The sequence below is a fragment of the Callorhinchus milii genome, unplaced genomic scaffold (genome assembly GCF_018977255.1).
Source record: "Callorhinchus milii isolate IMCB2004 unplaced genomic scaffold, IMCB_Cmil_1.0 Scaffold1, whole genome shotgun sequence".
Lineage (NCBI taxonomy): Eukaryota > Metazoa > Chordata > Chondrichthyes > Chimaeriformes > Callorhinchidae > Callorhinchus > Callorhinchus milii.
Genome location: NW_024704742.1, coordinates 73,246,919 through 73,261,313, shown reverse-complemented (window position 1 = coordinate 73,261,313; position 14,395 = coordinate 73,246,919). Strand labels below are relative to the sequence as shown.

General features: G+C 43.9%; 2 protein-coding genes across 2 annotated transcripts in view; one reads left to right on the top strand and one right to left on the bottom strand.

The window, feature by feature from the left end:
- Positions 1–9,883, bottom strand: part of bdh2 (3-hydroxybutyrate dehydrogenase, type 2) — a gene marked incomplete at its 5' end in the record, with an annotated part of 16,149 nt that extends 6,266 nt beyond the window's left edge. The window contains 1 exon segment of the mRNA NM_001292674.1: positions 9,874–9,883. Within this exon segment, the coding sequence (NP_001279603.1) occupies positions 9,874–9,883 (10 nt within the window).
- LOC103177629 (sodium/hydrogen exchanger 9B2) overlaps positions 1,023–14,395 on the top strand; it is a 28,575-nt gene continuing 15,202 nt past the window's right edge. Inside the window, exons 1-6 of the mRNA XM_007891875.2 lie at positions 1,023–1,137; positions 7,544–7,646; positions 9,653–9,854; positions 10,605–10,775; positions 12,378–12,520; positions 12,800–12,927. Coding sequence (XP_007890066.1) covers positions 7,554–7,646; positions 9,653–9,854; positions 10,605–10,775; positions 12,378–12,520; positions 12,800–12,927 — 737 coding nt within the window. The 5' untranslated portion in view covers positions 1,023–1,137; positions 7,544–7,553. The remainder of the gene's footprint in view (positions 1,138–7,543; positions 7,647–9,652; positions 9,855–10,604; positions 10,776–12,377; positions 12,521–12,799; positions 12,928–14,395) is intronic.

Genomic DNA, 14,395 nt, shown 5'->3' with positions numbered 1-14,395 from the left:
GTGTGGTTGTATAGGGGTGTGTGTGGGGGATGGGGTGTGTGTGTATAGGGGTGTGTGTGGGGATGGGGTGTGTGTGTATAGAGGTGTGTGGGGGATGGGGTGTGTGTGGGGGGATGGGGTGTGTGTATAGGTGTGTGTGTGGGGGGATGGGTGTGTGGGGGATGGGTGGGTGTGTGTGTATGAGGTGTGTGGGGATGGGGTGTGTGTGGGGGGATGGGGTGTGTGTGGGGGGATGGGTGTGTGTGTGGGATGGGGTGTGTGTGTGATGGGGTGGGTGTGGGGGATGGGGTGTGTGTGGGGGATGGGGTGTGTGTGGGGGATGGGGTGTGTGGGGGGATGGGGTGTGTGTGTATAGGGGTGTGTGGGGGGGATGGGGTGTGTGTGTGTATAGATGGGGCTGTGGGGGCGGATGATGACGTTATCAGTAAGTGCCCGGATATGTTGATGACGCGGGGAAGCTGTCAATGATTGACGCTGTCAAACTCGCCCCGCCCCCTCCCCACACCCTGACACACACACACACACACAGTGAGACACACACACACAGTGAGACACACAGTGACACACACACACACAGTGACACACACAGTGACACACACACACACTGACACACAGTGACACACACACACACACACAGTGAGACACACACAGTGACACACACACACAGTGAGACACACACAGTGACACACACACAGTGAGACACACACACACAGTGAGACACACACCAGTGACACACACACACACAGTGAGACACACACACAGTGACACACACACAGTGACACACACAGTGAGACACACACACACACACACAGTGAGACACACACACAGTGACACACACACACACACAGTGACACACACACAGTGAGACACACACACACACACAGTGAGACACACACACACACACAGTGACACACAGTGACACACAGTGACACACACACAGTGACACACACAGTGAGACACACACACACAGTGAGACACACACACAGTGACACACACAGTGAGACACACACACACACACAGTGAGACACACACACACACAGTGATACACACACACACACACACAGTGAGATGAGGACAGTGACACGGGGCCGGTGAGGCTGTCCCTCCTCACTCCCGGTGGCGGGCGGTCAGCAGACGGTGAGTCAGTATCAGTGTGAGGTTGGGTTTGGGGTCCGTTACTTTTATTTGCTGCCCCGGGCCCTGGCCCTGGCCCTGGCCCTGGCTCTATCAGCGGGAGGCGCCCCCCATCCCCGGGGCCTGTGCCTGGTGCGATGGGATCTGCTGATCCAGGACGGGGTGCACCTGCTGTTCCTGGCGGCCTCTCCCAGTCTTCAGCCTGTTCTGCAATTTTGCATAATTGAACAAAGTCTATGTTATTGTGATCAGAGCCTTTCCTCTGGTAGAGTTGTTGAATATTGAACCATAGTAATGGGCCATTATTTCTCCACATGAGCCACCGACCTAATCTGCTCTCACTCTCTTGTTTCGCTTCTCATACCTGTTGATATTGTGATTGAAGGCTGCTACCTTTCTTGTCATATGGGTCGGCAAATCCTCTTCTTTCCACACCTCCTTAGCATTTTCGTGTTTGATTTATGCCACAAGTCAAAAAAAACTGAAAATACCCCTATTGATTGAATATGGACTTACCTAAACTAGTGTGATTCTCTGGGGTGTGGCCACCACTGCCGAGATAACACGGCGCTCCCCCAGTACTATAACACATCAGGAGAATAATAACCCTTGAATTTGATATAGCACTTTATCAAGTCTTCGAAACGTCTCAAAGCGCTTCACAGAATATACTGTAAAGTGAATTGACTGTATATTTGTGGGCGAAACATGGCAGCCAATTGCGCACAACAGTGTCCCACAGACAGTCGTGGATTGAAGGGACAATTAACAATTATTGTTATTTTTTTGAAGGAATTATTACCTCCGGAAAAGTGACTCGCAAATCGACTAACAACCAGGTTCCTACTTACTGCTAGGTAAGCAGAGGCCTGTGGAGTAAGGAAACTTGCCCAACATTTCATCCTGCCGGGAATTGAATGCCTTAAAGTGCTTCACAGGTTATACTGTATAAGTACACTAGAAGTACTGTATTTTCAGCCTTTATTGAATACCTTTTCAAAACTTAGGAGCTCAACTCATGACTTGTGGCTTGAATCAGAAAGCTTGAATTGTTATCTTATTCAACCATAAAACTGTATCACATTTAACCATGATACTGTTCTCGCCCAAATTCAAACTCAAACACTTTCTCGCATGAATAATTTTAGCTTTTGGGAGCGAGAACCCCAGTTAAGTATGCTCTCTCTAGCCCTGGGAATTACACAAGTTTTTCTGTATGAATGAGAAAAATGCCATTCATCCCATCTGTCTTGCTCTGTAATTTAATGTTTCCACAGAACATTGAAAAATACTTCATTTTGTGTTTGACTTTCATAGATTGCCAACCCTTGATTCTTTGCTTCCTGTTGAATTAGAAATAGACATGTATATTTGTTAATCTATCAAGTGAGTCAATATTTGCGTCGCCTGATGGTGCCTAATTAATAAGTTTACAGCATTCTGTTCCATTTATTTAGTCCACAGACAAATCTGGCTGGACCTCCTCAAAATCTACCGCTCCACTCTAGCCTCGGCCAAGTCGTCCTTCTACTCCAGGATAATCCTGGAGTCGAAGAACAACCCCAGGCTACTGTTTTCTACCACATCCCGACTCCTCCGTCCCCCCGCCACCCCGCGCAGGTCATCTCCTCCAACCTTCACTGCGAGGAGATGCTGGATTTCCTTGAATCCAAAATCAAGGGAATTCGCTCCGTGGTCACTTCCCCTCCAACATCCACTCACCCCCCACTCCCTCCCTCCCACACTCCAACTCTGACCCATCCTCCCCTACACACCCTCGTACCCGTTTCCCCACCCTCTGTCACCAAACTCATCCTATCCCTGAAACCCACCACCTGCTCCCTTGACCCCATCCCCACTCCACTCCTTATCTCTCAGCTCCACCTCCTTGCTCCACATATCACAGACATCGTCAACCTGTCCCTCTCCTCTGGCTCTGTTCCCATTCCCTTAAAAACTGCCATCATCACTCCCACCTTGAAAAAACCCTCCCTTGATGTGTCGCAGCTACCAAGCTACCGGCCCATCTCCAACCTCCCCTTTCTGTCCAAGGTCCTGGAACAAGTTGTCGCCTCCCAGCTGCGCTCTTTCCTCTCCACCCATTCACTATTCGAACCCCTTCAGTCGGGTTTCCGTGCTGCCCATAGCACAGAAACTGCCCTGGTCAAGGTCACCAATGACATCCTGACCATCTGTGACCAGGGCTCCCTCTGCCTCCTCGTCCTCCTCGACCTATCGGCAGCATTCGATACGGTCGACCACGCTATCCTCCTCCACCGCTTGTCCTCCCACCTCAACCTTCAAGGCCCTGTCCTTGAGTGGTTTAGGTCGTACCTCTCCCACCGTCTTCACTTTGTTTCCACGAACGGCTTTTCCTCCACCCCCGCACTGTCTCGTGCGGTGTCCCTCAGGGCTCTGTCCTCGGTCCCCTCCTCTTCACCCTCTATATGCTCCCCCTGTGGTGACATCATCCGCAGACATGGGGTTAACTTCCACATGTATGCGGATGACACCCAACTCTACCTTTCCTCCTCTACCCTCAACTCCACGACCACCGATGTCCTGACAGCTGCCTGTCCGACATCGAGTCCTGGACGAGAGACAACTTTCTTCAGCTCAACGTGCGCAAAACTGAGGCCCTCCTGATTGGCTCACGTCAGCGCCTCCGCACCTCAGGCGCTGACAGCATCAGCATCCAAGGCTGCACTCTCCACCTCTCAAAGCCATCAGGAACCTCGGCGTTCTGTTCGACCCTGAGCTGTCCTTTCTCCCTCACATCCGCACCACAACTGGCACCGCCTTCCATCACCTCCGAAACATCGCCAGACTACGGCACTACCTCACCCCTCACGCGGCTGAAACTCTGGTCCACGCCTTTATCACCTCAAGGCTGGACTATGGGAACTCTCTCCTCGCCGGCCTTCCCGCCACCTCCCTCCACACTGCAGGTCATTCAGAACTCTGCAGCTCGTGTACTGTCCCGCACCAGACACCGCGACCACATCACTCCCACCCTCGCTCGCCTCCACTGGCTCCCCATCCCCCAGAGGATCGAATTCAAGATCCTCATCCTCACCTACAAGGCCATTCACGGCCTCGCTCCCTCCTACCTCTCCGACCTACTATCCCCCTACCTACCTGCCCGTACCCTCCGTTCCTCTGGCTCCGGTCTGCTCCACATCCCCCGCCCCAACCGCCCTACCATCGGTGGCCGGGCCTTCAGCCTCTCAGCCCCGAGGCTCTGGAACTCTATCCCCCAGTGCCTTCGACTTTCCTCCTCCCTTTCCTCCTTCAAGGCCGGTCTCAAGACCTTTAATAATAATAATAATAATCCTTGCATTTGATATAGCGCTTTTCACGTCGGGAGGACGTCCCAAAGCGCTTCACAGAACACACTGTAAAGTGAATTGACTGTATATTTGTGGGCGAACACGGCAGCTAATTGCGCACAGCAATGTCCCACAAACAGTCATGGATTGAAAATGACCAATTTATTATTGTTTTTTTTTTGGAGGGATTATTATTAGGTGTGTGGAGTAAGGAAACTTGCCCAAGGTTTCGCCCTCTGTCTGGAATTGAACTCGGGTCTCTCACTTGCAAAGCGAGTGCTCTAACCACTGAGCTACAGGACTCCAAGGGACTTCAGCTCCCCTCTCGACTCTCTACCCCCTCCTCGCTCCCTCCCTTCCCTCCCCTCACCCTGACCATGTCCCCCTGCTCGGGTCCCGACCTAACTGTACAGCGCCTTGGGACGTCCTCCCAACGTGAAAGGCGCTCTATAAATGGAATCTTGTTGTTGTTGTTGTCTCAGTGTTTCCCTGTTTATGCTATAATTATGTTCATTGATTCTTTTCTGGTTAAGTAAAAATATCTTGCTTTCCGCAAAATTCTAAATGATTTTTTAAAAAGGTGTTCATGTGGCTTCTGCAAATTGATGATATAACATTGATTTAAACAACAACAAGATATAATAATCACCTTATTTAAGAAATATATATTAAATGGAAATGTTGACTAATGCTGTATCATAAAAGATGTTTGGATGAAGAAGGTCCTTCAGCCTATTTGATCTCATTCTTCCAGAACACTCACCCTGCCTTCCCTTTACAGCATTAAGCTGTTTCTGTGGTTGGTACCACTCTCATCTCTGAGTCAGAAGGTTGTGTGTTCAAGCCCTTGCTGGGACTTGGAACTCAAATTGTATGTGATAGGTTAGTAAGATATGGCTGTATGCAATACAACAACAACAACAACAAAATTACATTTATGGAGCGCCTTTCACGTCGGGAGGACGTCCCAAAGTGTACAAATACAATATTGTAACTCATTATGGATAAAAGGCTTGCTTTATTGCTAGATTTAACAGGATTTACATACAGTAGTATTTAGTCAGTTGAGGACAATTTGCATGCAGTACTTTAAGGCTATGCCTTCAGAAAAATTATATACTGCTTTCTGTATTATACAGCTACCAGACACAGGAAGGTCCAATTGTTTTAGCAGAATACCAAGATTGAGTGCTGTCTCAATCAGACTGAATGAGTAGCCATTACGGCTGATTGTGTCAGAGTCAGTGACAGGAAAGAGCTGTCAAGAATTGAATGAGGCAGCTTAAGTTTTGTTGACGTTCGGCTAAAGAAAGTTAAAACTTATCTAGAACTCGATGTCTGACAGCCAGTCAGAGCAGCAGTCCTGGAATTGTGGGTGGAACTGTGTTGAAATATACTGACTATCACGTCGGGATACATTGGTATATTGATAGCAGCAACTGAACGTTCCAGAAGAATTGAGGGTTATAAAGTAATCAAATAGATAAAATGCAGAAATGATATGTAATCACACTAACAGAAGTAGCCAAGAGATAATCAGTGAAGATTATCCCGGAGCTGGGAAAACCAGAAACTAAAAGTGAAAGAGGAAGAGTAGTGAGGTTCATAAGGAAGGACGGCTTTCTCCAGTGGTAGGAATGTATTGTGGGAGCTCTAGGAGCTGTTGTTGGCCAGAGTTGAATCAGGTAATATGATTTTGATTCTGTCTGTTGCCCAGTATATCTGTATAAGGGACATGCCTAATAATAATCCCTTCAAAAAACAAAACAATAATAAATTGGTCATTTTCAATCTATGACTGTTTGTGGGACATTGCTGTGCGCAATTGGCTGCCGCGTTCGCCCACAAATATACAGTCAGTTCACTTTACAGTGTGTTCTGTGAAGCGCTTTGGGACGTCCTCCCGACGTGAAAAGCGCTATATCAAATGCAAGGATTATTATTATTATTATAGTGTAGTTGATTTGTCTGTTCGAATGTTGATAAAATCTATATTTGAAACAACAAAATTACATTTGTATAACGCCTTTCACGTCGAGAGGACGTCCCAAGGCGCTGGACAGACAGAGTTTCGGACCCGAGCTGAGGGTCGAGATCGGGGACGGCGGAGGACAGGGGTAAAGGAGGATGATCGAAGGCACAGTGAAAGAGGAGGGTCTTGAGATGGGTCTTGAAGGAGGCAAGAGAGGGGGAGAGGCGGAGGGACTGCGGGATGGAGTTCCAGAGGGTGGGGGCAGAGTGGCAGAAGGCCCACCCGCCAATAGTGGGGTAAGCGAGGCGGGGGATGTGAAGCAGGCCAGAGCCCGCTGAGCGGAGGAGCGAGCACGACGGTAGGGGATTAGGTGGTTGCAGAGGTAGGGGGGGGAGGAAGGCCATGGAGGGCTTTGAAGGTGAGGACCAGGATCTGGAACTGTTCCCTCTGTGTGATGGGAAGCCAGTGGAGTCGGGTGAGTGACAGGGTCATGGAGCCCAGTGCGAAAGAGTTCTGGATGATCGGCAGCCTATGGAGGGAGGAGTTGGGGAGGCCGACATAGTCGAGCTTGGATGTAATGAAAGCATGTATAAGGGTTTCGGCAGCCGGCGGTGTGAGAGAGTGGCAGAGCCGGACGATGTTGCAGAGGTGGGGGAAGGCAGAGCTGGTCATAGCACAGATGTGGGATAGAAAGGTTACTTGAGGGTCAAATAAGACGCATGTGTTGCATTCCAGACACGGGGAAGTTTCCATGTGTAAATGGGATACATATGTAGAAATCTTAACGTGGTTTGTTTACTCTCGTTTACAGTGAAAGGTTTCCCCATGTGTCAGACATTCAGCCGCTGAAAATAAAGAAACGGAAGAAAGCCCTTTCTTCTAACTTGTAGTGCAAGTTGCTCTTTACGACTTCAAACAGCCGGCTTGGAACAGTTTGCTGGAGGCCTGGCAGCAGTAGCCTTGAAATAAATTATAACTGAGAGATTCTTACCCTAAAAGAGTGTGGCGTTATCTGATTCCTACTGGTTCCCTGTACAGCTTTGGAGTGCTGGAATAATGCTGCGTGATCACTTCCTGCTGGTTTCACACCTCTTTCCCTTTCATGTAGTTGAATCAACATGGCAAACAACGATGTTCAAGAACAATCCGATAACGCTATACGGGCAGATGGAACTTATTTGAAAAGCCTGAATGTGAAGTTACAGTCGCAGGTAAATATTTTAATCGGAGTCTGTTTTACTGTTTTATATAAATATTCATAATTATTCAGGTTGATTGAAATTTGTTCAAGACAGAATTTTCAAGGCAAGTTGGAGAAGAGACAATTCTACGAGCCATGCCTCCTCTCACAATCTCACACACAGTTGATTTATTTGCTATTCTTCCTGCCCCTGCACCGTGCACTTCCAATAAACTGGTGAGAAGATGAAGTTGTGCTGTTATTGTTTGCTCAGTATCCCTACTTTTAAAATGGTGATCCTTCTTTCTACTGAAAACATATATTGTACTTAATCATGTTTTGAAAATTAACATCCAAGGCAAGACCCTGCCTGGACTGAATAGAGGGGAGAAACGGGTGCTTGCTAATTCTTCTTTCTTTGCAACACAGTTACTTATAAGAGTAAAAANGCACTCAGGAAAAACATATGTCAGTCACAATTCCTTCAATATTGTTGTTTTTCAAAAGTGTTTGAAAATATGAATGTGTCATTAGAAATCGAAACACTAATGTTCTGATGGAATCATTTAGATCTTTGTATTTGTATCCACACTGAAAACACAGGAATTGGCACAGCAGAGACTTCTTGTTTCTGGGTACGTCTAAGGTGTCGTTATTGTAATAGGAGTTGGTGTTCTCTGCAGCAGTGTGGTACATCAACGCTTTTCTTAGCTCCAATCCTTGAAAGCCATCTGCTGTGTTATTTAACAAGTCCATAGATTCCAATACAAACAATACTGGTTCTGCTGATAAACATAGAGCTTCTTTTCTGGTATTAGCAGCATGTGTTCAACTACCATGTTAACTGCCACAGCACAACTTCAGTCCTGGGCTGGTTTAAGATTAGACAATTTTGTAGATTTTCCATTAAATTGTTTTATTTTTCTAATTGTTTTTAAGTAGCTTTTTTCCTGGCTTTGGTTTCGTTAAATCATTTTGAACGGGTAAAAATTCTCAGCAGGTACCTTACTGTCTCTATAATAATTGGTTATGCTCCTTACATAGAATTACATGGAATCAAGTGTCAACTTAGCTCAGTTGGCAGCACATTTAACTCTGACTCAGAACGTTGTGGGTTCACTTCCAAGATTAGGATTTTAAATGTATTTCATTGTCAGAGGTGTTGTCCTTTGAGAATTTAAACTGAGGAGCTCTTTGCCCATTCAGATCCTATAGCAAAAAAGTAAAGAGGAGCAGAGTGTTTTCTCAGTGTTCTGATCAACAATCCCCCAGATAAACCTGTGGGACACGGCAGTCTGCAAATTTGCAGGCTGTTGTATTCGTCTACAAATACAGTCACTGCACTATTGTGAATCTTGCGAAGTGCTTTGAGATAAGCTCCTGATATGAAAGGTACTATAATAAATGCAAGGGCAAGCCCATTCTTGTGTGAGACATCAAGGATAAAAGAGGGAGAAACTATTTATGTCAAAAGAATCTCACCTAGTAGGCAAAACAATTGCAAAATTGCATGTTGCAAGCCTTATTTTATATATAACCTTCCCCCACCCCACCCGCCACTCGGAAACCCCTTGACGGTGCATTACTCAATATATAAACGATATAGTTTATATATAGTTTATATAGAAGGTAGACCCACTCCCAGGTCGACCTCCCAATTGGCTCTGTGAAGAGCATTGATACATTGTTCCAACATGAAATCTTGGAAAGGCGTGATATAAATGTGAAATTGTTGTTGTAATACTCCTGTAATTATCTGAGGTGTTCTCCTGAACTCTGCACAAACAGTATTTTCCAGTAGTTGAATCGATACGTTTGCAATATGCTGTTGGAGCTCCATTTCAGTGGCTTGGGACGTCCTCCCGACGTGAAAGGCGTTATACAAATTAAATTTTGTATTGTATGTTCACCATAATGTCCCGAATAGCTTGAGTTGAGAGCTATCTTATTGCTTTTAGTAAATAGATTTACAAAGATTTCAATTCCATGGATAGAAATTGCAGAAAATGTTTACAAAAACATGTACCTTTATTGCAGAAAACGATTGACGAGGATAAGGAGAATGCTTCAGAACATCTTCCTAGTGCAGATCTAGCTACGGAAGTGGATGAAGCCACCTTTTTAAATAAACCGAGGCAAATGGAAGAGCCATCTGTAAAAACTCATCGGTGTTGGCAAAAACTGCGAAGATGCTGTGCATGTCCACCTCAGGGAATCCTTGCCAGTATAATAACCAAAGGTAAAACTACAGCTCACATTTCAATACCTAGTTTTCTATTACTGTTCATGGTTAAAATGACAAGTGTTATACTGAATGCTATTCCTGTGTGAAGAGTGCTATATGAATGCAAGTTGTTATTGAGTAGAAGAAGTTGCTCTGTAGGAGATCTATTTAAATTATGGGGATACCTATGTGCTGGGGTAAAAATACAAAACCAGAGGTTAATGGTGTTCTTGCCATTTAATAATAATAATAATAATAATAATAATACTTGCATTTGATATAGAGCCTTATCGCGTCTTCAAGGTGTCTCAAAGCGCTTCACAGAATTTACTGTAAATTTTGTAGTGACTGTATATTTTGTGGGTGAAGCAGCAGCCAATTGCGCACAGCAGCGTCCCACAAACAGCCATGGATTGAGTGACCAAATTATTATTTTTTTTTGAAGGGATTAATACTCCCGGAACAATGATCCGTCAATCGACTAACAACCGGGTTCCTACTTACTGCTAAGTAAACAGAGCCATGTGTGTGGAGTAAGGAAACTTGCCCAACATTTCACCCTTCCTGGGAATCGAACCCAGGTCCTCTCGCTTGTGAAGCGAGTGCTCTAAATGTTGGAATTTCATATGAGAGGCGAAGCGTCGGAATAATGGGAGCAGGAAATGGCTTGGGAATGGCTTTGCTTAGCTTGGAATTCAGAAGGCTTAAGGACACATACACTGTCCTTGGATACTTATACTAAACTGTTATATTATTCTTTTGCAGTTGTTATGGTGGTTCTTCTGTGGGCTACTGTCTGGTCAATCACTGGTTCCGAATGCCTACCCGGTGGCAATTTGTTTGGAAATCTGATTCTGTTTGTGAGTGCAGTTGTTGGAGGGAAAATCGTTGGACTGATCAAATTCCCTAATTTGCCTCCATTACCTCCTCTTCTTGGTAAGGAACACAGGAAGAGGCCAGTCGACCTTCTGGTAATAAGTCTTTGAAAAATAGAAAAGGGCACCTAGAATCCTCATGTATCAGGACCATCTACATTATAACCAGGGCCAATAGAAAATTGCGGAAATGTTTCCCAAAAATTGAGAGGAAGTTTGCCAAATTTCCCCGAAAATCGCGGGGGTTTGATTGGTGCCATTGAAAGGTACATTTTACTGCCAATCTACATTTTCTCACTTTGTTGATAAAAACTAAACAAGAAATAACACTAGTAGATTGTTGGAAAAAAAATTAAGGTTTCACAAAAACTGGGTAGCCCACTCGGGGAGTGGGGGGAAATTTAATCCCTGACTGTTCAGTGCATTGGCATGTCCTCCTGTCGTGAAAGGCGCTTTATAAATGTAATTTTGTTGTTGTAGTCTTGCTTTGGTGTTTATATTCCACATAAGCCTAATCCCATACCCCTCTATGCCTTCATCCCTCATATATGCCTGAAGTTTCATTTGTAATATGTCAATGCTTTGTGCTTCAATCACAGCTTCTGGCAGGGAATGCACATTCCCACCACCCTCTGAAAAAGGACGTTCCTCCTTGACTCCCTTTTAAATCAGCTGCTGGCTATCTTATCTTTATGGGGTGTTTTCCTGCCATGAAAGGCATTATATAAATGTAAATTTGTTGTTTTTATTTTTATGCACCTTGGTTTAGACTCACGAGCAAATGGAAGCAGTCTTTTAGCGTCCACCTTATCTAATCCTTTCATAATTGTAAACATCTCTTTCAGGTTCCCTTCAATTGTCTCTAGAGCGAAAAGCCCTAATCTTTACAATCTTTCTTGACAGTGGTATCGACTGATCACTAGTAACCATCCTAATAAATCTACCAGTGACTAGTAATTTTGTAGTGAACAGTGAAAAGTATAATTTGAGTATGCTTTTCATAACATAGATATCTATTAGAATCCATGGTAGAGGTTAGAACCTACAAGAGGGCTAATTATTTAAACCGTAGAGATTTCCTTTATTAATAATAATAATCCCTGCATTTGATATGGCGCCTTATCACGTCTTCAAGACGTCTCAAAGCGGTTCATAGAATATACTGTAAAGTTAATTGACTACATATTTTGTGGGCGAATCTTATTATTCTTAGGCTGAAAAATTAATCTATTGTTAGTCCTTAAGATCATTTTGTCAAAAAATTTAAGAACACACAGAATTGTGAAAAAATCTTAAATTAGTCTTAATTTTCAAGCTAGTTTTCCTCAGTGTTTTTTTCAAAAGTTCCAAATTAAAGCTGAATTTAAGAATTTTCCACCTTATTTGAACCTGTAAGATTGTACTGTCTTAAAATTTATATTCACAATTCTGGTGAGTAAGAATTTTAAGACAGTACGATCCTACTGGTTTAAATAAGGTGGGATTTCAGCTCTATTGTCTTTTCCATATCTTTCCGTCTCCATTAAAGATGTTGAGAAGTCCAGTTGCAGAGATTTTTGTTTGTCTTTTCTTTTTCTAAGCAAAATGTTTTTCCATGCCACAATGCTTTATCTTCCCAAAATGTATTCATACCTGAATTGTTTTTCTTCCACTTCTAATTTAGGAATGTTGCTAGCTGGTTTTCTTCTACGAAATATCCCTGTTGTCAGTGAAGCTGTCTACATTGACCAGAAGTGGTCATCGGCCTTGAGGAGTATAGCCCTTGCTGTTATCCTCACCCGAGCTGGACTTGGGCTAGACCCGAAGGTAAGGTGTATGACATGGATTTGTTTCAAGAATCTAACCTCCCATGGGGTTTACAAAATGTTGATAAACAGCTTTGCTGTGCTTTATGTTGCCTTCTGACCCTTGGTTTGTATCTGCCGTACACTCGTTCTCATTTGGCCTTCACTCGTTCTCATTTGCCGGTGAAAGTTGTTAGCCAATTTTCTGTTAGAATTTGATTATTTAATATTCTAATTGTTTAATTTTGGCACAGTTGGGAGTGAATTCTGTTTCTGTGTTAACATGTATTTTTATCTCTAGGCTTTAATGAAGTTGAAGGCTGTGTGCATCAGGTTGGCGTTTGGCCCTTGCATCGTAGAAACTTGTGCAGTTTGTGTTCTTGCACATTTTCTCTTGCAGATGCCATGGTCATGGGGTTTCATCCTGGGGTAAGTGCCTGCAATGAAACAACAGAAATGATAATTTTTACCCAAAAGTCACCAGGAATCAGAAATACTAATTATTTCATAACATTTTATATATAACAATGTATTCAAATAAAAGAAGCATTTAGATTAAATGACGAAGAGGGCTAAAATAATTTCATTAATTTATTTTTGTAATATTTAGGTAGCCTGATAACTCAGAATTTGGCTGTGTTTTTGTGGTTCGTATAATGATTTTAAAGTGGAGTCCTGTAGCATATTGTTTAGAAAATTCACCTCGCAAGCGAGGGGACCCAGGTTTGATTCCCAGCAGGGCGAAACGTTGGTCAAGTTCCTTGCTCCACACACTTCTGTTTACCTAGCTGTAAGTAGGAACCTGGTTATTAGTTGATTGGTGGATCGCTTTCTGGTAGTAATAATCCTTCCAAATAAATAATAATTTTGGTCACTCAATCCACAACGGTTTATGAGACACTGCTGTGCACAATTGGCTGCCGTGTTTCACCCACAAAATATACAGTCAATTCACTTTACAGTATATTCTGTGAAGTGCTTTGAGACGTCTGAATGATGTGATAAGACTCTATATCAAATGGAAGTATTATTAATATTATTTTAAAATAGTGTCATGGTAACTTTAATGTCCACTTGGAGACCTCAATTTATTGTCTCATCTGATCATTACCACTGGAAATGTGGTGCTCCCTCAATACTGCTGAAGTTTCAGTCTGGACTATGAGAACCATCCTGATATCCTGAATGCATGGCCTTCATGAGGTGAGAGTATCAACTAAGCCAAGCTGACATCTGATACAGTTGATGTGGCCTCTTAAAATCAAGTTCTCTTGGTCTATAGTGAGTTATACTTGTTTAGTCTCTGAGATTGAGGCAAACATACTAAATGTAATAGTTCTAATAAAGATGTAAAGTTTACATTCATTGAGATAAATGTTCAACTGTACTGGATGTAATAGTGCATCAAAGGAAGCTGCCATTGACTCAATGTATTTGTGCCATAAATCCTGACAGTGCTTACTAAAACCAAATCCAAAACTTCTGAGTGTTGTTACAGTAATGTTGTTTATTTCCCTTATTGCATTAGTCTGCAAGTGTGATTATAACTCCAAACTGCTTTCAATCTCACAACCGTGCTCTGATCCACTCTTTTCTCCACCTCCATAATATTGCACACCTCCGCCTCTACCTTTTCCCTAGGGTTAGTGAGACGCTAAACAACATTTACCACCTCCAGGTTTGATTGCCCCAATGCTCTGCTTGCTATATGGCCCAACTTCTTCCTACACAAGCTGCAATCTAACCAGAAATCTGCATCCTGTGTCCTTTCCCACACTTGGCTCTGGAGCCTATTTACTCCGATTCTCATCTGGCTTCCATTGGCTCCCCATCTTAATTTCAAATCTCTCCATGATCTCCCTCACCCTACCTCATTAACCTCCTCAAACCATACCAA